At 45.8% G+C, this 26,454-nt stretch overlaps 1 protein-coding gene across 1 annotated transcript; it reads right to left on the bottom strand.

Moving 5' to 3' along the window:
• On the bottom strand, positions 1 to 26,454 carry TMEM86A (transmembrane protein 86A). Its single transcript, XM_015630463.2, has 3 exons — positions 26,351 to 26,454; positions 10,552 to 10,816; positions 1 to 6,321 (listed from the first exon to the last, which is right to left on the bottom strand). Exons 1-3 carry the CDS (start codon positions 26,369 to 26,371, stop codon positions 5,894 to 5,896), a joined length of 714 nt encoding a protein of 237 aa, XP_015485949.1. The 5' UTR covers positions 26,372 to 26,454; the 3' UTR covers positions 1 to 5,893.

Raw genomic sequence — 26,454 nt, 5'->3', positions numbered from 1 at the left:
TATCTGCACAGTAAAAATACCCAGTAAATTAATATTTTTAATTGCTGTTACACACAAGAAAGAAATGAGAAAAAAATTACATTCCAAACAAAGAATTAAAATAGTAAAATCAGCATAAAAATGTGTTAAGAAAAGATCCCGGATCAAGTGGCTGTACTGTATGTGGTGACCTTTACAATCACAGTAAAGAAAGTAAGTGCTAGAGACTTTTAGACATGGCAAAGTGCTTGACTCCCCAGAGGAGAGCAGCTGCTTCAGTCACATCTTTCAGTGCACTCTGCCTGGAATGTGTGGGAGAGAGGCTGGAGCAAGAGACTCACACGGGTCCAAGACATAGAGATTAGTGTTCAGGACAGACCAGCCACTCTGCATTCTCAGGCAGGCAGAACTGCCACTTGCCCAGTGGCATTTGCTTTTTCCTTCCTTGTTTTTTTTTTTGTGGGGTTTTTTTGTTGGGTTTTTTTTTGTGGTTTTGGGGTTTTGTTCTTGTTTTTGTTGTTGCTTTCTGGTTTTTGAGTTTTACTTAACAAAGCTTCAGGTTCTGCTGGCCTGACCCTGCCAGCACCATAGGCTTGGAGCAAGCCTCCCCAGCTGCATTAGGAGCAAAGCTTGGTCCAGCAGGGTCTAGATAAATGTGTTTGTAGTGATTCAGCACCATCGCCCAACAGGCTGGTTTTGGTTTCTTGCTTTTCTTCTGTCAGGAAAAGGTGTCTTTGACTTCGTTATGCCCTGTCTTCAGACCAATTCAAATTGGCCCAATCATGTTCCCACTGAAGTCTTGGTGGCTCAAGCCCTGCATCCTGTGCTTCAGCCTCACTTTTGAGCCATCACACTTCTTCAGTAGCCCACCCGACAGCAGCACAGTGTCACCACCAAAACAATACAAGCCACAGAAGTTTTGGCATTCCTGCCAACTGGCCACCTTTTTTTTCATTTGTAGTCTGTCTAGAGTTGTATATTTTTATTCTTTACAGTAAGAGCAAAAATAAAATAACGTTAAGAAAATTTTCTCCAAACTAAGAAAATTAAAACCTATCACATATTTTAAAGAAACCATAAAAATTTGCATTGTGTTTGCTTCTGAGTTCATATTAAGATTTTACTGCAGCTGCTTCAAAATTATGGTCCATTTCACATGTCCACAGCTCACATTCCTTGGTCTGTAATTCCTTGCCTTCATTAGTGTTTGTACAGCAGCTAGTGCTACAAAAACTAGGTAATTTCTAGCTGTGGTCCAGATTTAGATCAGTGAACAGTGGCATTTTTATCCTAGTTGAGAACATGGTGATGGCTGAGAGCTGTATTTCTAGATCAACTTTTGTTCTGGGCCATAGGACTGGTGGTACAAGCACTTCCTTTGCTACAAAACCCACTGTTTCCTTGATTCAGTGAAAAGAAAGGAATTCAAGAAGGATGTGCCAACCTTATTGATTCCATCAAGGCTTTCTCTCTCTGCTGATTTTAAAGTCAGTAAAACTTACAATCAGAGAAATTAAATATCCCTTTGAAAGCTGTCTCATGAAACCCAGCTGACCTTCTGCAGACTGAAGGTTGAACAGAATTACTTCATTTTCTGCTCCAGCTTTTTCAAAAGCCACAGCAGACAGTGTGAGGTACTCTGTTTTGGCTGGATTATTTGTACTCCAGCTAACAGTGAGGGACAAGACCATGCTACAAAAGTGGATGCAAGGTTCACATCTAAGAATTTGGTCAAGGCTTTTAAAAGAATTAAAAATCATTTTCAAAACTGAAATTAGAGAGTTCAGATTCTTAAGCTAAACCTCTCTCAGAGTTCAAGTGGAGCTGAGCCCATCCTGTTAACCAGCATGAATAAATATTTTGCATTTTTTTCTATATGATGCAAACTGAAAAGGCAGTCACACATTCTGTCCTTTAAAAGAAGTTCTGCAGATACCTAATAGTAATTTTAACATTAAAGTTGAGTAATAGTTGTGACTTACATAGCATTTGACATCTTCAAAGTGCTGTATGAGCATCAATCCTCACGATATCCTTGTGAGGTATGTAAGGGCTAATATCTCCATTTTAGAATGGGTTGAGGGCCTGGTCCCCTGCTGGGATAATTTGGCATTGCACTGGCCCTCATACACCAGATGTGGACCTGGCCCCTGAAAATTTAAGTGACTCACCCAAGGCCACAAAAGGAGAGAGCATGGATAAAAAGCAGGAGAATTATCCAGGAGGATTTCTGTCATGAGAAGTCAGCAACTCCCCATCCTCTTCCAAGAACACAGTTATGATGACTCTGCTTAAAAGACCCCCATCTGTATTCAGAAACCAAGCAAAGAGGCACCTACAGTTGCTGTTTGCTTAGATCTGCTTCTTCCAGAACAGCTCCCAAAAATACCACGATTGCAAGATGAAAATGCAGGTATTAGTGTCAAACTACAGGGCTGAAAAACTTTGAAGAGCCACTAAAAACTGCTAAGTTCCTCCAGAATTTTATAAACTTGTGTAAAAATATATAAATTACCTCCACTAATGATAACATGAAACCTTCAGCAATCTACTCAAAAGCCATGTTAGAGTAATTCTTAAACCAGTCGTCTTAAAGAGGCCTCAATTGGGAGGAGCAGGAAGCCAGGTATTCAGCACAGAGTAAGAGTAAAGCTTAAAAGTTAAAATCCTCTGGCTTTGTTCTCCTTGACATGCCTTTTCTACATGAGCATCACACTGTGACACAGCCCAGAAGCATTTACTAGCGCTTAAAAATGAGTTGCAATTAGCACTGCTTCTTTGACTGACCCTGGGAATTCTGTGCAAGGAGGATCTGCCTACAGAAAGAGGCTGAAGTAAACGTGCTGTATCTTTTATATATCTAATTAAAGAGCCAAAGGACCTCCAAGAGGGTGGTAACTGCAGAAAGTAACCAAACCACACATGTAAGCTCAAGTGCCCATAGACACAGATTGCAGAAGGATGTTTGGATACAGCAGTGTGAAAAGAAAGCCTCTGTACTTAGCAACAAAAAGGAGCTGCTGCCGCTGCTGCTGCTGGGGCTAGGAACACTATACCACCTGGAAGGCTTCATGCCCTCTGTCATGTTCCTGGGCCAAAGTTTGGGTGCTTCTCAAGGACTGTACTCCTGAAAAGGAGAAGAATGGATTGAACCTCAGTTTTACTGAGTGCAAAGAGGCAAGAGGAGGGTCCACAAAGGCAGCCCCACAGACAGTACCACCATTTGTCACATATGAACTCCACTCCTTTTTTTTTTTCTCTATTTCAAAGTGAAGATTTCCCTCACTGGGATTGAGGGAACAGTTTTAATCCCAAGAAAAGTTATTTAACAGTCTGCCAGCAACTGCTTAGGGCTTCTTAGGATTTAGGCATCTCAAAATTGTGTCAGATCACAATCCACAGCAGCTGGTCTCTTCCCAGGAGGAAAGAGCCTCCAGGAAAATTCAAGTCATTCAAGTAACATGGATTAGAAAAAGGAATGCAGAACCAGAGAGAGATTTTGAAGATTAAGAGCCTTTGCCAGCAAACCTCCAAGCCAACCAGGACTCTCCTTTGTATGCTGAGGGCTCTGCCTCATGTTCCCAGGAAGGCTGAAGCTGTCGCAGCCCTGGGATGGAGCCAGTGTGACTGGCCAATGTGTCCCAGCCAGGTCACTCCAGGTGACCTGTTCCAGGACATCAAAGGAAAAACAGCCCACTTGGGCTGCACAAGTTTCTGCTGTCCCACCCAGGGACCTCTGCCACCAGAAACTGCACCTCTGATGGCCAGTGGAGAGGCCTCCTAATAACACATAAGGACTTTTTTCTGCAAGTATCCAGTGGCTGATGGAAGAGCAGGACAGCAAGGCAAGCCAAGAAGAAAAAGCACACAGAAAAGCAACTCATGTATTTCCAGGCAGTTCAAGACTACTCATTTCTAGAGAAGAAAAAAAGAGAATCAAAACTCAAGAATAAAGCTAATAAAGCTTACTTTATCACACAAGCATTTCCCTCAAAGCAAAGGGAAGCTCAGGATGTGGGGGAGCTCCTCTGAAGAACTGCCAGCTAAGAACTGAGTGTGCTGGACTGACCCATGCCAAAGAGCTGGGACTCAAAGACTGCAGTGTGCTGTTCGCTCACATGCTGGGAGGATGGTGGGGTCCACCTCAAATGCTAAGACTTCCTCTTAGCTGGGTCACTGTTGCAGGAGGAGATTTGCAAACAGCCAAGCTGAGTAACAGCAGGTGACATCTGCAGAGTGCTACACTGCAGGGTTCACTCTGTGGCCAGGAGATAAGCAATGCTGATGAATGAAAATGGTTTATGGCTCCAAATTCCCTTAGCTGTTTACTCCAGGCAGGCCCCGATGTGCCAGTGAATGAATACTGACAGTATTACATAACAGCATTAAAGGGAAGGGATTACACAGGGCTGTGCTACCTACAGTGCTTTCCCTCTCCATAATGCAGCTGACCTTTCTGATCCCTGTCTGAAACACAGCAGATGCCCCCACGGGGTCAGGATGGTTAACCCAGATTCCTGTAATACTGGCTGCATTTGCACTGATGCAAAAGTCATGGGGAGGCAATGCCTATTCTCTGCCAGGCACACCAGGTGAGGCTGGAGAGGAGCAGGAGACCCACTCAGCACCTCTCAGCACAAGGGAGAAGTTAGCAGGGTTCTATGGGAGTCCATGTGAGTTTGAGAAGGAAGTGGCAGGGGCGTTGAACATGAAGGACAGTGCTTTTCAGGAAGCTCTGCTCAAAAGGGGCTTTCTGAAAAAAAAAAAAAAAAAAAAAAGTGGTGCAAAGAGGATCATTTTCCACCAGCTGGCAAAACATGGCAATCTGCATCCAAAATGAGGGCCTTGATCACAGGAAATGCTCATACAAAGATTCAAGATACTGCAGGCAGCAGTACTAAAAGTACTACTGAAATGCTACTAAAACTCAATGGGTACATGGAATATTACTCGTTAGGACATCGGAGAAAAAAGGCATAAAGATTAGATGCCTGTCTGCCATACTAAGGGTAATCAGGGCATACACTAAGTAAGACAATGAGTAAGTTCTGCTTTAAAAATCAAAGCTCCTCGTGTGCCCATTACAATTCATTGGTGGCTGCAGGCACCACGTAACTGCACGCACATGGCAAGGGAGAACACGCTGGCCTGGCTACTGAGATGTCCCTGAAATCCAGTAAACTCCTGCTCTCTACAGTTCTGCCACATGCAGCAATGCTGACTCGTACCTAGAGACCTGCCCTGGAGCAGTGATCACTGCAATCAAAGCACACAGCACTGCCAGCACACCTCTTGCTCTGTATCCTCAGCCTGGGGTTCTGCTCTCATGCTGGTTCTGCTGGGTACTGCCCCACATGCTGCCATTGACTCCAGAGCTCAGCTCCCAGCTGGATATGCTGTTTTTACTCTCCCTCCAAGCTTCCTTTCAGCAGAGGAATAGCTCCAGTTTGCATACTGAGTTTGTAATGCACAAAAAGAGACAAACGTCAGTTAAATTAATTTTTACCTAGGACTTTAGCAGAGATCTGTGCCTGTCTGCCTACAGTCGAGGACAGGCCTTTTAGCACAGTGCATGGCCAAACCTCCTTTCCACCAGCCCTCCTCTTCCCAGACATTCAGCATCCATTTCAAGACTAATAAGTAAAATGCAGTAGTACAGCACTTCCAGGGAAGAAAAGTTGAATGAGTAACTACTGCAGGGACAGTCTAAGCTTTCTGATGTGGACTCCACACTGAAGTAAGCTGTATTCAGAGAAAGCCAATGAAAAAAAAATGTAATTCCCAAAGGTAATGCTTCAAAGAAGCAAAATCAACATCACCAGTGTGCCTAGAGAAATGGAGATCTCTCTCAGGGGTGAATGCAGCTACAGCACCTGAGATATAACCCATGTGTTCACAGACTATGGCACTCCACCTAGCTCCTCTTCCTGAAGTCCTCTTCATCTCTGGTCTCTACGGCCGACAGCGCAATCAGCATTTGGGCCGCGTAGTAGGTGGCCATGATGATGAAGCGCGAGTAGGGCACGGGGAAGCAGAACTTGTTGAGCGCGATGGTGAGGTCCGACACCATGAAGAGCATGGCGCCCACGCAGGCCGACAGCTTGGTCCATGTCCACAGGTCATTGCACAGCTGCACGCCCGCCACCGCCCGCCAGCCCATGAAGCCGATCAGGGCGATGTAGACGGCCACCAGGTAGGTGAACGGACCCGAGAGGTAGGAGTAGAGGAAGGCATAGCAGGAACTGGAAACAACGCCCATCAGCAAGCCGGCTTTGAGGTCCAAAGGCTTCATCCCAAAGGCTGAGGAGTACAGGATGTGTGTGATGGCGAACATCAGCAGACCTGGAGAGAGGAATTGACACAGAAAGTGGGACCTTTCATCAGTGACTGGCAGTCAGTAGCAGAAGAAAACATTCCTTGCAGGGCTACCTACCGGTAACACTACCAGTGATAACCATACTGACCGCTTGGGTCCATTTTATTACAAAAATCTCTACATGGGAGATAGCACCAAGCCCCCAACCTAAAAAAAAAACCCAGCACAATTAGAGCTGCAGCCAAGTACAGCTCTGCTGTGACAAAAGCCTTTCTGCTGAGTAACCAGGTGGAACTAAGCTGCTGGAGGAACTGATCTTGTTTTTCAGGTAGGTCCTCTTCCCCTGCTTTGGGCAGAAGGTTGGGAGCAAGGCAGACCAAAGACCTCTAAATATCCATAGTATTTTGTTCATAGGTCATGTGTGGAACAGGAAGACTGGAACCACAGCAATGTAGGAACAAAACATGACAAAAGACACTAATCCCTCTGAACCCACGAAGCTTGCCCATATTTAGTCACAAACCCAAAGACACTTGAGGACTAAATCTGGCTGCTTCTCCATCTCTGCCCATAGCTGGGAGGAACCTAAGCTGGAAAGAAGCAGCTGGCATATTTCAGGGACTGCACCAATGTGATCTGCCAACAATTTTATGGCTATCTACAAGATTCAGATGAACCTTACCAGGCATCAGTCAGGGAAAATAAAATGCTGGCTTCCCTTTGAAGTGCAACACCCCTGAGAAATGCCAGATGTGGGTGTTAGAAGGTGCTGCCCATATGTTATTCCCTTGCCACTAATCCATTTGACAAAAATATGTCCCAATGTGTTGGTACAGCTGCTGTCTCCAAGCTGTCATGACAACTGTAGACAATGGCCCAAAACCAGAGCCCAGCTCCTTGGGTCTTCTGGGTTCCCAGACCCACACATGGTGCAGCTGCAGGCTCTCCAGCTTTATCCTGGCAGGGTTATTAGAGGAGCTGGAAGTTTTCATGTAACTCTAAAGCATGAAATGAAGAACGGAGTGTTCCAGCAGGACATTTGTTCACATGTAACACGTGATGCGCTGGTGTAAAGGACAGTCACAAAAACCTACAGCTGGCAGACGTTGCTTCATCCTACTACTCTTGTGTTGAGCCAGCTCAAAGAAGTAGAAGTGTCTCCCTGCCTTTGGGGAGGACCAGATCAGACACCCACTGGAGCTCAGCCATGGTGGCATGAGCAAGAAATTCACAGAAGGGAGGGGGGCTGGTGGAATCTGTTTTGCAGGGTGACACTAGAGAAAATGGACATCATGAAGGGGAAAGAAGAGAAGCACAAAAGAGAACAACAAGAACCTGTTGTTTCACAGAGCTATTGCACCTCATGCACAGAACAATGAAGAAACTGAGAAGGGATTTAGGACAAGAGCTTTTTATAGGGTTATAGTGAAGGAAAGGTTAGCGCCCAGGGAGGCAAGGAGAAAGAGGGTATGTTGCCCAAGCAGTGAGGAATGTTTTTTCCTTCAGTGGCATTATAAGGAGCATTCTACAACAGGGAACTGAAGAATGTCCTTCATGCAGGCATCTGGCAGTGAGGAGGAGGAGGAGAGAACAGGATGGAGCAGGCAAAGAGCCTGGAAATGCAGGAGGAGTTTCGTGATATGTGGTGAAGCTGGTGACAAACAAGAGAGTCAGCTCCCAGGTTTACTCATTCAACACCCACAAATCAAAGCCAGGAACTGGGGAAATCTGTGATGGCTGCACAGGGAACAGGATGCACTTCTCTTGCATTTCTCAGCCTTCAGCTTGGTCCTCTCAACCACATCAGGGAGATCAGCCCTTTTCTCCCACTTTCTTCCTCTGGGTTTCCTCAGGCTGGCAATAAGGCCTTTTTTTGCTAGTCCCCGTCTTCTTCACCAAATGCATAAATTATTTATAAGTGCCTGCTATCAAAGCAGGTGAGTATTTAATAATATTTAATAATAATTTAATAATTTTATTCATTATTATTAATTATATTTGTGGTGGTATATTATATCATTATATTAATTAATCATTTAATAATATTCTTTATTAACACTGTAAAGTATCTTCTACATGCAGTAAGCCAGTAGTCAGAAAATAATGTGTTATTAGTGGACTGAAACAGCAAAAATGAAAAAAAGTCAAGTGTACCAGGAGTAGGTTCCCAGGCTCTCACTTCCCTATAAAGTAACGAACAAACGTCCTTTTATAAACTCATTGTCTCAAAAGCTTTTCAAATGAGCCCAGTTTCCAACACTTTTCAGTCCAAAAACTGCAGAAATTGAACAGAATGTACATTCTTATCCAGTATTTCCTCTTCTCTCCTGAAATTTCAAATTCCCACAACTGATGACATCAGAAATACTGTCAGTTGTAAGCAACAGCAACCTATTATATATTATATATTATATTTTCTCCTATTTAAAACAGAGTTTTAAATAGGAGAAAATATATTTTGCAGGCAAAGTGAAGAAAGAAGTGCAGCACTGCACTTTATCTACTTATATCTGAAATGCAAATATTAACACTACCCTACAGAAGGTAGTAGCTCAGTGGGCTGAGATTTTCAAAATGCTCCCACAGAGCCTTTCTTCTCCTTAGGAAGAAAAAATGTGCCTAAACCCAAAAAGCAAAACTTCTCAGTTTTGAGACTAGGTTTGAAAACCTGACTTATTTGTATATTAAAGCACATCAACCAGATGCTGAATTGCTGTGAATGGTTAACCTTCCTCTAGCACTAACTTGGAGAGGAAACTCGGAGATGTACCAGCTACACGGGAATGGAGAAGCACGGAACAGTCCGTACATGGAAATGGTCATGGGGAGAACTGGGCCTTGAATGTTTTCCAAGCCATAGCTCAAGGAGCAACTCCAGGAGGCAAAACCAGTTGGGCTGAGGCAACTGAGCCAGGTACTCCTGTTGGGAGGAGGCCATTGCTGGGAATGTCAGCACTCAACACAGAAAGGATGGCACCTCAAGAAAGCTGGAGCTCCTCAGCAACATGCCCAAGGTTCAGCCAGATAGATCAAATCCTCAGGGCCTAATCCAAACCCCACCAAAAGCAGTACACATTTTTACATGAACTTTTAATGGGATGGGGATAAGCCCATGGGAAGCAGGATTAAAACCAGATTCAGAGCATTTGGCCTTTCATATCTGGCACTGCACACACTTCCTTCTTGTAAAGAAATAGTTTGTGGGAATCCCAGAATAAAATTAAATGCTAACCTCATGAGAGAGGGGAAAAAATAAACCTTTGACTTTCAGAGCTGACTACAGCACAAGTCATGAAAGTTCCCTCATCACATTTTCTAGTGGGACAGTCACAGCAGCCAGTTAATGGTGGGTGTTATGTGAGATCCCTGTGCTGGTTAAATTAACTTCAGAAACCCCACCAGTCAGTTCAGTGAAGGACTCAACTGCTGCTGATTTCTTGTGACAGTCCAAGGCCAGGGAGGGAGTTGCTGCAGGCAGGTTCAACGTGGCTTTAAATGACAATTCTGAATCATTATGTTCCAGTCTGCAAACTAGCAAAATAAACCAAGCTCATTTTGCTCTGAGAGATGTGGATATTTCTGTAGAGAATGTCTTCTCTAACATGACCACTGCAGAAAGGTTTGTCCTTGATTTACCATCATTAAAATGTTTCGCAAAACAGATTATTATGTCTTGTACAACAGGCTGCATGATTCACACTGATAAACCTGCAAGTAGGACAAGATTGCTGCTGCTTTGGTTTCTGTCATCCACTTCATGCCTCCCCCAGGCTATGGGCTTGTCTATCAAAACATAAATGTCCTCTCCACCTGTTCTCCACTGAGGACCTTTGCATAGTATGTTCCATCCCCAGTCCTCACAGCAAAGGGCTGACAGATCTCCCTGCAGAGAATCAGGAGGTAAATACTTCCCATAGCTTCATGGGAACTGACAAGTGCCACAAGCATTTCCTTCTCTTCCCGAGGGATGCTGGCATGCCACCTTCCCAACTCCATCCAGCCCAGATGCTGTGACACATGCCAGGAAACCCAACCTGACCCAATTACCTCCCTAACCTCAAGAGAAGCTCAAGACTCATCCATTATGTGATTCCTCAAACCATGATGGATTTTAGTCAAGGGATGAGTGCTTCCCAGCGCCTGGGGCTTAAGCTGTACATGAATAAACAAAACATGTGTCCCAGCAACTCATTACTAAATAAAGAGGGTAACAGCTGGGCACTGTAGCCTCCATTTAGGACTGACACTGTACTTACCATGAATGAAGTAGCCCTGCTCCTGCCAGATGAGAAAGGCGTCTCCCACTGCCGAGAATATGAGTCCCGCTAGGATGCGGCTGGCACTCCGGTGTGACACTAAGAAGTTTATCCCATGAGCCAGAAGGAAAACCCACAGGCAAAAGATGGGCAGGCATTTAATGAGGGCACTGAACCAAGAGGGGCTAGAAGTTGGCAGCCAGAGGACAAAATAGACACAAGTGGCTTTAAAGAAGGGGACCAGTTTGGGGCCTTCACTCTTCACCTAAAGAAAACAAACATTAAAAAACGAGAAATTAATAGGATCATCAGAAGCATCAGTGGAATAAACTTCATAACAGAACTGGCCCCTTCCCTTTGAAAGTTGTTTTTCCATATACTGTCAGCTGCCTGGGCCAGTATTCCTGCCCCAAGAAATGCTGGTTGAACTTGACCATGATGCTCTGCCTGGACCTTTGTGACCCTCTCTGCTGAAAACACTTCTCAGTTGGCAGGATGAGCTCTGGGTGGTGGATTTGGAGGAAGTTTTTAGAACCTTTTCTCTTTATTTGTTCCACTGAAAATATTTAAGCCATTAGTCAAACTCCTCTGGTGCTCATTGTCACCTATCTTGTGTTTAGGCTAACCCCTTTTATATACACATTTCCAGGAGTTGTGAAAATAGAGCATCACCAGATATATCCCAGCAGCAAACAAACCAGTAAAGGCACAAATCTCTCCCATTTTCACAAATCCTCCTGCTTAGCCAGTTGCAGATCACCCTGAGGATACAACCTCTCTCCTAAGCTATTCTTTCCCCTGCCCTGTAGCCTCATGCCTGGAGCTTGCTGTTGGCATCACGAGCATCAAAGCCCAACACATCAACCTCCCAGGTGAGGATGTCACTTCCTCGGCTGACTAATACCAACATCAACCTTGTGTGGCTTTGTTCTAGCATTACACTAATAATACAGTACCCACATTGCAGGAAATGTTTTGACTCAGAGCTCTGCTGCGTAAATAGAGACACAAAAATGCAGCACGAGCACTTGGCTACTTCTAACAAAACCACAGCAGGGGCAGGGCACAGAGCTACGGGCTCCACAAGCTGGGTCTGCTCTTGACAAACAGCTGAGACCCCTCTGCACAGTGATATATATTGTGTTCACCTGCCCTCCTTTCTGCATTTCAGTGCAGGTGGGGAAAACTCCACGTGGGAAACAAAGCTATGATTTTATTTTCTCCTGGAGAAGTGCTGAGGGAGAAAACAAGGAGCAAAGGAAAAGACTGTAACTGCTTCCATGCCTGCCTGAGCTGTGTCCTAGAGTCTTAGAGGAGGCCTGTTTCCTCTTGCACCTAAGGCAGTGCAACCCCCAGAGCTCTCCTGAAAGCAAGGGTTCACCCTCATTTTTCTCATTTCTTTGGTCAAGCAAGATCCATTTGCTATGTATCATAAAAACTTCCCACTACTCGTGGCCAAAGCACACAGAGGCCTCCTGCACCGGAGGAAATTAGAAGGCATCCAAAAAATCCAGAAAATTTAGAGGCATCCAAACTGATTTCACACTGTTAAGTCCAACTTGTCTGTTTTGGTTTTTTGTCCCAAATAACTTGACCCTTTTTCTGCTTCCTGCATCATGGGACATTGTAATGACCAGTGTGCATCTTCCTTTGATGCAGGGTGTCTTGGTGCAGATACCTAGAACACGTGAAGATTGCACAGGAAATATTCCATGCTTACAGTGCTTAGGTGATAAAGCCTAATCTCATAAAAATTCCAGAGCTTTTACAAGCAAATGGAGTCAGGTGGAGTTGGAATACAGAGGCAGATGCAGTGGAGAGCATCTTCACATGCAGTATCTAAAAAGGGAATGCAATCTCTGAAGCAGTGAGGCTATAAATAAAGGGCATCCCAAGAAGACAGTGCCTTGAAAATTTTTCTCACATCTGATGGAAATTTCCCCAGCATATCAGCAGTTTCTTGGCAGTAAGGTATTTCATCATACATTATTCATAGGCTATTGCCAACACAATTTTTAAACACTCCATTAAACAACCAGGCTACACAATTCCCTAACAAAAGGACATCAGCAAGCCGTTAACTTTCTTGTATTACATGGGGAGCCGTCGTGAGTCCTCTACTTAGGCTGTCTAAATTAATCACCATTTACCACTCCTTGTCTGCATTCCCTGGGAAAATTTTGGCAGCAAATAGCAAATGAACTTGAAATAAAAGTCATAAAAACCCATGTAGTCTCCTCACAATACAGGGGTTGCCTGGGAACTATCAAGTATTGTAGGGGAAAGTGTGCATAGAAGCATACAGGAGAGTATTTGGGTTGGTAAACATGGTTATTTAATACCTCATATTAACAGAAAAACACCTGCTAGGAGCAGTTACAATTACCATCACAGCTTGCCCACCTCTCCTGTGTGCACACATGATGAGACAGGTTTTAATTACACTTGTCATTTCCCCAGGAACTTTCCCTTACTGAAGCTAGGCTACAAACTTGTGCAGAATGATTATGTTTGCTTGGTAAGCTTAAAATTACCTTTTCTCACTATCTGAATGAGAATTTTGCAAGCCCAGACAGCTTTATTTTTTTATTCTATTATTTTAGAATAACGATTTGTATTATTTCCATCTTAATAATAATTGAGGATTTTTTCATACATAAAAGTTACAACACTCTCATGTAAGAGTGATCTCATACTTCTAGAAGACCTACAGGCTTCTCATCATTGACACTTTATTTCTTAACCCTTTTTCTCCACATATACTTCAGATGAGTTATTTCCAACCATGCCCACCACTGAATGCTGCAGATCAGTGAAGCCCCTTTTATTACTCTAACCAAAATTGGAAACACTTTTGAAAAGTCCTCCAAGAAAAACTGAGGCAACCAGAGAGTGAGGGTGGGGATTATCCTCTGTTTGGTCATGTGGCTGAGGCTTGGAAAGAAGTGATGGGGCAATTTGCCACCTGAAGGACAAGTCAAGACTGGTATTGGAAAACCATGTACAAACATGACTGGAAGCTGTGGATTGAGGAAAGCCAAGCATACAATCCATGATGGAACTTTCTGTACCACAGAGAAGGGGAACATTATTTCTTGTCTGCGTGGATAAATTGGATTAAACCACCCATTTGTCCCTGTGTCTCAGAGGCAGAATGTGAGATGGGGCTGCACCATGGGGCTGGAAGAAGAAGCACTTGGTGGAGGTGACAAGATCCTTTTTTCTAGTGTGTGTGATTATCACAGCTTTAAGCTGGGATTTGGCATTTCATTACAAATTCTACTGCATTTTTCTTTCCAAATCTTTCTCACGCCACTGCTAATTTACTCTGTGCTGAAATGCAGTACAGAAAATATCTTGAATGTAAAAACAAGGCAGTATTTCCAAGATTTGGATTTCTAAACTGAGAATAATTTAGAGCTTTTTCTCAATGGTTATGGCTATTAAGTTACTTAGAGTCTCTAAAAATTAAAGTGCTGTAAAGCCACTATCTCTGTATTTGCAGAATTACAGTAGAAGTATTACTTATTAAATTATCTGTATCCAATCAAATCCAATGAAACCCTCCAAGACTCTGGCAGATTAGGAGGAAGTTGTGTCTTGGCTCTCACCAAGAGACTTTGTACCAGATAATCTCCAGAGGTCTCTTCCAATCTCAACCATTATGTGATTCTGCAGTCTTCAAACAGAACATGGTACTGGCACATGCAGCTCTCTGGAGGCTTGGGGCTTGGATATCCACCTCCCTAGCTGTTCACAGGTTTACAGGATCCCTTCTTGTTTTCTCTGTACTCATTCTGCTCCAGATTGAAATACTGCTGTATACAGCCTGTTCTGACTGCTGCAGGTGCATAACCAAGCCAAAAGATTTACACCTGGCTCCTCTTCTCCAGAATAAGCCCCATCCACAGAGGAACAGCTGCATTCATAAGACAGTGCCCTGATTCTCTTTAACATTTAGGAGCCAATTGTCTGTGTCTATATCACAAGTGGGAAAGCAAATCCAGCTGCCACAGGGAGGGAGACATCTTCCTCCTGAGGTAGAGAAGAACATCAGAAGCTTGTTGCATTGAACTGCTAAAGTTGGACAGATTTTACTGTTCCTAAGCTTTGCACTGGTCCTAGGTAACCATGTGGAGTATCAACTAATTCTCTTCTCTCTGCAAAGCCCCCTTCATCAGTCTGCAATGAAAGTGAGTATACAGACACCAGCTGAGTGCCAACCTGCTGTGGGGATATGGTTCACACCCACTGGATGTGAAAGTGCTGCTTTCCAGAAAAAATGCTGTAAAAAAATACCCCAGCTATTCCACTGAGCAGCATTTGAGCACAACTGTGTGCAGTGGCCAAAAAAAGCTGGGCTGTTGTCCTCCACCCAGCCCTCCCATTGGCCTTGTACCATTTTGTGTCTGAGCTGCTCCTCCTGGCTTTTGGCATCCAGCATTGTGGATCCTGCCTTGGTTCTTCCCTACTGTGACAATAGCTCTCAGCCCCCGTTGTGTGCCAGTAAATATTGATTTGGCTTTGTTGCCATTTTTGCTGCAACTGCAAGCCCATGGCCCTTGCTTCTCATTGCCTAGAACATGTGGTTCTCTGTAAGGCTATCCAGCTCTGCTCTCCTGCAGGAACAAACATACTCCTGGGGGACAACCGAATGTCTATTGGCATTTGTCAGGGAAGGAACTGGCTTGTACATGTCCCAGCTTACTCCTAATAAATAAAATTTTGAAAATAAGTGCTTGTTATGGAGGGTGGTAAAGAGTCACTGAACCAGCCAGTCAACCTGCCTGAAATACTGTGTTGGTGCAACATATCTTTGCAATTAATAGAAGGGTTTATGTTTGTGTTGGAGATGCCAAGGGCCAAGCATCTAAGGCAGATGGCACCTGAACAGGCTCCATGTGCTGCAGGAAATTCAGGATGATAAATAAACCCTCCTCCCCACAAGTGGAGACAAGACTGTAGAGGCTACATCTAAAACGGATTTGTAAAATAGCAAATAAATCACCCAGAAGATGTACATGTTTTGCATGTGGGAGAATTTGATTATCCTGCCGTCATGCTTATGCCATGCAATGAGTTTTGCCAGGTCTTTACTGCAGCTTCTGGCACTCCCCAGCATAACCCAGGGCCTCAGTTTCTCCCACAAGGGTAATGCAGTGAAACTCAGCTCATGCTCAGCTGTCCAGTCAGACCTGTTTGCAAGGGTCAAAAAATCATGGATTTGTCTGACAGGAGCCTCTGTTGTTCAGCACAAGCCAAAAGTAACAGGGCTCTTCCTGAACACTTCCAGCCGCAAAAAGGACCATCCTCACAGCTCAGACGTGAATGTCCAAAGCAGCTCTTCCACACCCAGGGTCTCTTAAACTCCTGCAAAACAGCACTGATCTGTTGGCTTCCATCACTCCTCCCTCTACCCCAGCAGTCTGGGTACTCTCTTCCCCACCTCAGTTAAGCAAAGTAAGGTCCAGCTGTACTTCCAAGCTTTGCTCCACAACAGACTAACAGAGGCTTGAGAGCTAGAAGTATTTGACTTCTTTTTCTTAAGACCAAGCTGAGGCTATCTGCCAGAAAAATACAATTAAAAAATTGGCACGGGCCCTCACAGTTCTTGGGTGGTGAACTCAGCTATATTGCTGTACAAATTCTTGGCACCAGAAAAGTCACCCTTTGGTGGAGGCACAGAGGAGCAGGCAGTGGGTGAGGATCAATCGAACTTGCATCTAACAAGGGCCCCTGTGCATGGCTGGGCTGCTCCAGACAGTTGCATGCAGGAAAAGGAACCACAACAAAACTTATTTTCACCACCAAGTCAAAATGATACGCAATATTAACACTCAACCGAACCTACAGATTAGTCACAGAGGGGATGAAAACCTGCCAGCACCGAGGGTGCTTCCAGATGAGTGACTCTCGGATGCAGAGAGAAGGGAGGAAATTTGCAGCACAAGGTTCCCTGCAGATGCCTGGCAGCAGGGCAATGTTTGCCAGCCTCTCGCAGGTGGGATGGCAGCTCGAGCCCCTGCAGGGAGGCAGCACGCCCGGGCACCACGGGGCACAGCACAGCCACCCAGCTGAGCAACAGCAGCTGAGCGTCAAAAATGGGCTGGTTTGTGTCAGGAGAGCTGGGAAGCACTCCTTCAGAGGTTCCTCATGCTGTGGCAGTGGCAGGGACTCGAGACTGCAGACACCACTTTTGCAGTGTAAGTAAAACAGCAGCCCCATCTTGTCGTCAGGTGCTTAAGGAAGAAGAATGTAAAACACGCTGGGTGCTGAGCAGTCACACTGATCACGCTCCCAGGGCTGCTGACGAGGCCAGGCTGGCTCAGCAGCCACTGTGACCTGGGAGCTCTTGGACATCGCAGCTCTCTGCTGCTACACCTGTGAGATAAAAACCATGCATCTGCAGACACACGGTATGTAAAAGAGTCACAAATGGGAAACTGGAGTCTTGCCTTCAAAAGACTCCTTGTCGGAGGCTCTAGAAATGTCAGGAAACAGTCCCTTAGCAGCCTAAAGTAGATGGAGGAGGTTCTGGAGCCAAGGAAATAAACCCACTGCATCAGGGCACTGCTTGTGCTACATATTGCAAGAGGAGCCCACTCCTTTTACTTCCTACTTCTACCTTTTAAACCGTGTCATTGCCCAAAGCTGTCTTGAGAATCTGGACCAGGGTGTTGCCAGCAGTTAAGGAAGTTACAGTATCGATAAAAGTTATCTCCTGTACTGAATAGAAGATGAAATCTTGTTAGATTGGCTGATGAGCTATGCAATGGTGTCTCTGGAACCTTCCTGCACCACCCAGAACCTACTGCAATTAGGCCAGGCAAAGGCAGGTATGCAACACCCACCAATACCTTACAGAGTCACTGAGGTACCTGCCCTTGGCTTTCTGGGACTGCAGGGAAGTCTTCAAAGTGGTGAAGCCTTTCTTTAGCAGATGTTAACTCATAAAGAATTACAGACTAATACATTTCATCTGAGTCATGAAGACTCAGCCTGGAAGTACATTTTTGAAGAGTTTGTTTCTGGCAGGTGATTTTGCTTTTTTCCATTACCAATCATCTCTCCTGCCTACCAGACTGGCACAGGACCACAAGCAGGGCTGTTTTAAAAACCTCTTCTTAACCTGCAGCAGTAATGATTGACTCCACATCTCTAGCAATGCTATAACTGTCAGCAGCTTTGGAGAGTATGGTCAATAATGTGCCACTGCCAAGCACTAACAATATTAAACTAGTCAAGAATTCAAGAGTCTCTTCAGGCCTGCAGGGGCTGTCATAGACTAGGGTTTTCAGGGTAGTTCAATGGTTCTCAGAAATGAAAGCAAAAATATAGTATTTGCCTGAAAGCATCTTATCTCAGAGAAAAGATTGCTTTTCCCTCCTGGGATTCCGGATCTTCCTTTTTTGTGTAGCAGAAAGCAAGCCTCTCCAAACATTTCCTTTGCTGTAACACTCACAAAAGAATCGCTTGCAGATGCTTAAAAACCTGAAGTACAATGGGCCTGTCTTTTTATTTTGCTCATCAGAGCTACAGCACTGCCCCAGCAAGGGCACGCACCATTCTCCTGAGTGAGGTCAGGTGGGGCCATATCCCTACTGCTACCCTGGACATCAGGAGGAGGCTGTGAAACCACAGGGAATTTCAGGATCCAGGTAGCCAGCACCCTGAAATGCACAGTTGGTACCTATCCCAGGCAATTCCCCTCAGGATGGGAAGGGGCAATTATTTGGCCTGTCACACTAGAATCCAGACAAAAAATTTCTACTGCCTATAGAAAAGTCTCCACAGCTTATCCAGGGGAAGGCTTCCAGACTACAAGCACTTGCTCTCAGGAGACTCACTGTTATTTATATCACACTTTTCTGTGCAAGGCAGTGCAGACTTCTGTTACCCAGGAAGAAGCAGTTTTAGGTAAACCCAGTGTGCAAGCTGCAAGGCACAAAGCCACAGCAAAAAGCAGCACCCCCTTGCAAGGTCTATTGCTACAGACAAGAGCCACCCACTGACATCTGCCCCCAGATCTGTGTGGCAAAACTGGGCCTCTCTCCAATCCCTGGTCCAGACCCAAAATAAAATACCCCAGGGAGAGCTGTCAGTTCTTTCCTTGTCAGCACCAAGAGCAGGCTGAATCTCCAGGTAATAACAGAGAGGGATCTGCATAGGGACTGCTTTGTTCCCAGGGCTGAAATCCATCTTCTGCCTGCACTCTCCCATCTCCAGCACTATTTGCACCCCACAACCCACTGCAACATTTCTGTGCTTGCTGGAGCGCCCCAGCCACTCTGCCATTTCACTGTGGCAGCAGGGACACACGGAAGAATGTGTACTCGGGGAAAATGGGCACTTGGCAAGCTCTACCCTGCCCCACGCTGCTTTGCCACCAGGGGCTGGTATTTGTGAGGGAAGGAAGGCCCTTCCATTCAGAAGCAACCTCTTCAGCAGAGAAATGTCGTTTTACCTACAATCTGTGGGGAATAATGTGGGTCTAAATGAAGGGTGTTGCAGGCACTGGTGCTGTCACAGCCCATTGCAGGAACAGCTAAAGAGCCACTAGTGCAGCCCAGAAGGCAGGTGGCACACGACAGGCTGTACCAGCCCTACCAGCCATTGCCAAAGTCATGCCAAGGGTGAAACCACCTCAGGCATTCAAAAGGCACTTTTGCAGCTCACCTTTCTAGCACACACAACAGATTGGTGCACACTTAGCAGAGGTGAGGCTTTTGCAAAAGGAACAGGAAGGAAGAACTGAAACAGGAGAGGAAGGTGGCTGCCAGTGTCTGGGAAAGCTCTCAGCTCTGCACAAGAGACTTTTGGTGTATGAATCCTCACAAGGGGCTGCAACAATACCAGCAAAGGCAAATAGGGCTGTGCTGGGAAGCCCAGGAGGGACTATTTGGAAGCTGAATGAAAAGCTTTACTCTACCTGTGTATCATGTCCTGCAGGTTGAAAGCTTGTGAAATAAAGACATTAAAGAAAATCGGAAGGGAAAAAAAGCAATGAATCCCAATAAAGATGTGTATTTAGAGAGATGCTGCTCTGATACCTTACAAAAAAGCAGCAGCCCTCCTCGTGTTATCATGGGATCAATATGCTTAAGAGACAGGAGGGTGGTAAGGTCAAAGGATGACAGCAGAGCCACAGATTTTATTTCCAATATCTATTCTTGTGTCAAGATGTTGTGACCTGGAAAAGTAAGTATCAGACACAACTTACCTGAAGACAAGTTGGATCATCCCAGACAGTCTCAACAGACATGGAGTGGGCAGGTGCAAACACTAAGCTGCACAAACACTAACACACACTTCCAGGACTCACACTGATACACCAAGGCTTTTACTAGAAAAACCCCTGCTGTACTCAGGCTGCATAAACAAATACAGACCACACACACAAATGAGTGTGCAGCTGCTTACCAGGATTATGCCTTTATATTGAGGGTGCAAATCCAGAGATGCAACCAAGAAAAGTGGAAACTTCAATTAAATTATCAGTTAAGTGATAACCTTGTCATCACACCCCTCTTATATATGAGGGTTGCAGAGAAAAGCTTACCTCCTGCAATGGAGCAAAAGTCAGCACTACCCATATGCTATCCATAGCCTAAGCAAATCAAAGACACAGGCAAATAGGGATACAGTAGCCAAGCCATGGCCTCTGCCCAGTTCTGCTGAAGCCATGGGAGACACGTAAATCTGAGCATCTGTCTGGTGTGCCTAGAATGTGCTGAAAAATGAGCAGCTGGCTTAAGGTCAACCTTCCCTCAGTCTCAAGCAATGACTCAATCAGAGGCTACTTTTGACCAGCAGAAAGGCACTCATTTTGATACATAACAGGAAATTTAATGCCTGATGCCATATCTGCCTCCAAAGCTGGTATCTGGTGAGAAGCAGAACATGAAACATTACCATTCGTTCAAATTTGACAAAAGTCTCAAGGCCAATTCGGTAACAAGGGTTGTCTCATCTTTTCTTAGCCTTGGCAAGAACATGTTTTGCAGTAATCTACAGGAATTAATTTCTGGGAGAAGACTAGCCTGCTGGTAGAAACAATGCATTTCCACAGGATTGCAGCACAGTGAATCAAAAGAACCACCATCCTCACTAACGGGCAGACTTGCAATACAAGAGACAGCCTTGCCACACTGACTTAACGCAAGAATAGACATGAGTTGCATTTATTCAGAGTGAAACTGCATCTGTGCAACTCTTGAGTCAGAGGCTGTGGTGTGAGCCCCTGGGCTGTGCTGATGTCTGAAATCCTTCCCAGCCCAGCACACCTGAAATCTTCAGGAAAGCTCTTGCCCAGCCCATCTACTGCCTTTCAGCTCTGGTGGTGTGTAAACTAGACACAGTGTTCTGTGCTATGTCACCTGGATACTTGTTCACGTCCAGCATTATATGGAGGGATGCTCTAGACTGGCACATTTGTCACACAGAAGCCTGTCATTAGCTGAAATTCTATTTAGATTATGGCAGTACAAGAAGTGACTATAGGAAGGGCACAAGTGGGCTAGAAGAAGGAATAACCATCACCCTTATTTTGTGTATGCTGCAGTAAGCAAAATCTACATCTCTACTGTAATGACAAGTCTACTGGGCATTGTGTGACATGAAGGACAGTAGAAAATTAAGTGGTGATATAATAACCACTTGGGCCTCCAGGAGGGATGGGAGTTATGTAACTAATAATCCTTTTGCTGTTCAAGAGTTTCCACATGCTAGCAGAAGATGGGTTCCTCATGCCATCTTTTTCTAAGAGTCTAATTTCACTGGAGTTATTATTTCCTCAGCACTATGAAGTTACCCACAGAGAAGATAACTTTGGCTCTTCTGCTGCACACAGTGTATTTTGGATAGAGATACTTGGGCAGGAAAAGAGAATGAAAGAAATGCATCTCTGTCCTTCCAGAGGAATTACGTGTAAGTACAGACCTCTGAACTGGACCCACAATCTTAACACTCAAAGCACACTTTGAACGACAGACACATGTGCCTTGAGTGACACACTTGGGTTAATGAAGCCTTTAATCCAGAGCACTGCCTGCAGCAGTGATCAGCACTGCCTGCTTAATGCTCCCTCCCTGGCACTGGGAAGAGCGTGAGAGAAGCCCGCACTTTGCAGGCTGCGCTAGCCCACCCTCCCCTAGCAACAGCTACAGCAAAGAATGTCAATGTCACAGCAAGAATGCGCAAGTTCAGTCTGAAAAAATAAATCGTGGCATGTAACACTATGCCTGGGCTTTAGCTGGCACAAATCAGCACAGCTTTTTGCTCACTGAGACCAAAGTTTATAGGCTTCTCCCAAAAGGTGGGACTGACATAAATGTTACTAAGATCCAGCTAAGCTTTGCTAAGGTGATGAGTCCCACCCTTTCTTCAGTGAGCTCAGATGTTTAGAAATATTTTCTATCATTCACTTACATTGGCTTGTTTTTTACAGTAGAGACGTATTTCCACAATTGTCTATGCATTATATAAATGTGCATGTCTACAAGTTTCCTGCATAATAAAATCCCAATTTATGATGCATTTAAGTAATGGGGGAAATTACAATGAAAGCAACAACGCTGTATTATAAACGGAGAACAATTAAAATTAACCAGAAGAGTTACTTCTAACTTAGACGGTTGCTAACATTTCATTCATTAATGGAGAAACAATACATCCTCTCTTTAAGAAGCAAAGGCTGAAATAGTTCCAGTGTGATCTGGCTTTCTTGTTTTCAGCAGAAGTTTGAGGATTATGGAGCACCATTTCTAATAATAAACCTTTAAAACTATGCTTAGATCTACTACTGCTACAATTTCCCATAGTGCAGTCTCTAAACAACATGATTTACATCAGGTTTCCATACCCATCTGGATCAGTGGGTTTGGACCCACAGTGTGGGTTCAGAAACATGCATGATATCCACCCAGTCCTCCAGCCCTATTCCCAACCTATCCTTTCCCAACTCAGCTATCTCTGTTTAAAGATGCAAATACACCAGAGGACGAAAGGGAAGGGATGGGGATTGTTAAGATATGGATTCTGGGCAATGATCTGGCCCAAAGAGTGTTTCACCTGTCTCTCACATGTATGGCTGTGCTAAGTTGAGTACAAGTTGGGTGTGGAGGGAATGGTTGAGGGATGAGAGCCCCTAGTTCATTTTGCTCTAAAAGACACACTGATACCTATATATACCTGATATCTATATACCTGATATCTATATACCTGATACCTATATACCTGATACCTATAATTTCCCCCCAAAGAGATCTACCCTCAGCTAATTAATATCTGTATTTCCCATGCCCCATTTTCCTTGAAGTGCTGTGAAGCCCTACACTGTTTAGTCCTAACTTTAGGGACAAAACAGGGTCCCTTTGGGCAAGGAGCGTTATGTAAATGTCAGAATGACTGCATGTCTCTGGGCTCATCTCCTGCACACTTGTGGCTCCTGCAGTCATAGTGCCTGCTGGGCAGAAAGGTCCTTAGGGCAAGAGCTATCTCCCACAAGCTCACACTAAAAACTGCTTAAACAACAGTGTTGGTGTTGGGGGAGCTGGACAAAAATCATTAACGAGTGCTCTTTTATTAAGGTGGGACCAGTGCTAACTGAACAAAAATGGAATTAAACCTCACATATCCATGAAGCAAACGTGCTATTTATCAATACTGTGCTCCAACTGCAGGCTCTCAGCCCACATGGCTTTATGCAGAAAAAATAGCTCTTAATCAGAGCAGTATGAAGAATAACAATTTTGAAGCAGGATGCTCCTGCTTGCCTAGCAGAGTACGCAGTGAAAGCTTCCCTCCAAGGTGACTTTTAACCAGAATGAGAATCACTCACCAGATGGAACAGGAAGGCAGACAAATGCATCTTCCCTGCCACAGCCCACCACCATGCAAGTCTAGACTAACATCAGCAGGACTCCAGAGCTTTATCCCAACTGAGGACCTGGCACAATATGTTAAAAGGTACTTTGGCACCAGACTTGTTTATTTGTGGGCATACTCCCCACTCAGCACATATGAATTGTGCAGCATCAGACACCACAGTTTGACAAGCTCTGCACACTGCTGTGGTCTCTCCATGTGCACCAAGGAGACATTCCAAACCCTCCAGGCAATGATGCACACCTGGCAGCCGGCACAAACAAGCAGTCCAAGCTTGATCCTCTCCATGGACCATGCCTCCTTGCGTGATTCCTTCTCACTATCGGTTGTACAGCACACTTGGAGATCATGGGTTTTAACTCTTGTTAAAAGAGTGTCCTTAAGGAAGGAAAGAGGGGGAGAAGCAGGAGAGCAGATTCTGTGTAAGCAGCCAGGGCCACCTGCTGCAGTACTGTACAAAGGCCATCACTTTGAGAGCGGCAAGAAAAATCCTGTCACTCTCATATGAGCACTCCTAGTGTTCTCCCCATTGAAGCTGGTGCTGCAGTGTGCTGGAAGAGGATATACACTACAGACAAATCAATTCCCATGGCTAATTTGATTATGCCTCAGGTGCTGCCCCTCCAGAGAATCTCCCTATCGTGCCATGGTAGCGATATCCATGCTGGGTCCAAAGACCCAGTCTATCTATGCAGCAAAGACAGTGCAGTACAGAGACCAGGGCTGAGCCCTAAGGCGCGCACCCAGCTGTGGCCAGACCGACGGCCACTGCCCTTCCCTTCAGCAGGAGACTTGCTGGAGGGAGCCCACCAGCTGTAGAGCCATCCTGCTCCTCACCCCCAGCTGTGCAAGGGCCACACCACACTTCTGGGCAGCACAGGCTGCCACACAACACCAATCCCAGCCGCCCTTCCCAGCATGGGGCAGCACGGTGCCCTCCGTCAGAGGAACAGCAACGTGACAACCAGTGACAGAGATGTGCGAAAAATTGCCCCTCACAACACTGAAGGCTTGCAGCTCTTTTTTTTGTGAGCTGCGTGGAGGATCAGTCACCCTCCTCTCCCACCTTCCACAGCAATGGCAAACAGCTAGAGCTCTGGTCACAGCTCCCAGTCTTATTGTCCCTCCAGCTCCCCATAGCTTCACACCTGCATTAGTTGCATTTGGAGAAATAAATTGTTCACATGTCAGGGATACAGCCAGAGCAGAAATGTGCTTTGCACTTGCAAAAGGGCAAATGAGAAAGTAAGGGTTTTTTCATTTTCCTCCCCAGTTTACCTTTCTAAAGCCTTCCTGTCTGAAATCCGTACACCCTTCCCAACACCTATTCATGCTTTAGTCATTTGCCTCAAAACTCAGTTGAAATAACACTCTGCAAGACCACCCTGATGCACTATCGCAATAGCCAAGTACTGCCTTCTGCAAACTGTCAGTTTCTGAGCCATTCCAGCACTGTCTCAACATGAGATTTTACTTCCAAGATACACATAGACAATTCACTATAACCAAAAGCATGACTGAAGGACAAATTTAGTTTATGGCACAGAAGCACAAAGATACCAAACTTCTATAACTATTTTGGAAAAACACCAAAAAAACACAAAAAAAAAAAAAAAAAGAGTTTGGCGCTACAAAGTTATAATTTCCAAGCTACTTCCCTCTGTCTCTACAGATAAAAGTCATTCCCAGGCTGCTGATGAACTTACCAGGTACATGTTAATAACTGGGGGGAAATTCATCTGAACTATCAGACAATACAGCCTGCTATGCAGAACAGGCAAAGCAATTTCAGTTTTGAACACCAGCTTTGTGGGTTAAGATCAGGACAACATTTCTACCTGCCAGAGAGTATGCAACAGCCTGGCTTAACCAAAGTATTTCAAAACAAGATGAGAATGGATCAGCAGGGAACCAGGATACCAGCAGTAGGTGTTCAGTGCTGCAGCAGAGCACCAGGACACTTTCCCACCAAGAGTTATCTTTACAGCATGTGTTAAGTCTGCTGGGGTACTCCAACAAAGAAATAGAAAGGGGAATATGCAAAATGTGCAAAGCCGCATGTCTAGCAGTGCAGCTCCTCTGCTGTTCTGGCAGTTTTTTCAGCACTGAAACAGCCCCTGTTCACCTGCAGGGGCAGTTCCTCGTATTGCTGCACAAGCCACAGCTCCTTCGGTTACCAGCTTGGTTCCATCAATCCAAGAGTTCTGCTGCACGCATCACCAACTGACAGGACAGCAGTGAGTTGCTACCTTTTTGCTGGTTACATTAAGCAAGCATCGTGACTCCCCATGAGACAGGCAGGTGACACCAATCCCAATCTCACGTCGTTAGGTGGTGGAAGTGCCAGACTAGCTTGCAGACGAGAGGTTTCAGCGAGAGGTCACCCAACCTATGGGAAGGTCTGCCCCACACGGGGATCAAAACACGCCTCAGCCCAAACCAGAACCTGGACAGCAAAGCCACCTCCGGATGGCAAGGCAGAGGTGCCTGCGAGGGCAAGGAAGGCTGCGGGGACAGGAGGATGCTGCCGGGCACTGCCGCGACGCGAGCCCCGGGCAGCTGGGCAGCGCCGCTCTGAGCAGAGGCAGTGCACGTAGAGCAGATGTACCGGAGATGTTTTTGCAAACACACACAAGAGGAGGACGCAGCGGAGAGCCGCCCGGGCAGGCGCACCGCTGGAGCAACAGCTGCCGGGGGAGGCAGGGGTGAGCATCCCGGGGGGCCGCCAGTGATCGCGTTCCCGGCGGTGGGAGGAGAGGAGCGCCCGCCGCGCTCGGGGACAGCGCCCGGGGAGCGGGTGGGAGGGCACCGGCCGGGAGCGGGGACACGGCCGGGAGCGGGGACACACACGGCCGGGAGCCCGTGGGAAGGGGCGCGGGCCCCGCTGCCCGCCCGCCGCGCGGCCCGCACTCACCACGGTGACGGGGGACACCATGTCGGCGGCGGCGGGGCGCGCTGTTGCTGTGGCCGCTGTCGCTGTCGCCGCGGTGGCCGCTGCCCAGCGCGCTGCCCTGCCCG

This window comes from Parus major, chromosome 5, assembly GCF_001522545.3.
Source record: "Parus major isolate Abel chromosome 5, Parus_major1.1, whole genome shotgun sequence".
NCBI classification, from domain to species: domain Eukaryota; kingdom Metazoa; phylum Chordata; class Aves; order Passeriformes; family Paridae; genus Parus; species Parus major.
The sequence above is the reverse complement of the archived record's forward strand: the minus strand, read 5'-3'. Positions and strand labels throughout refer to the sequence as shown.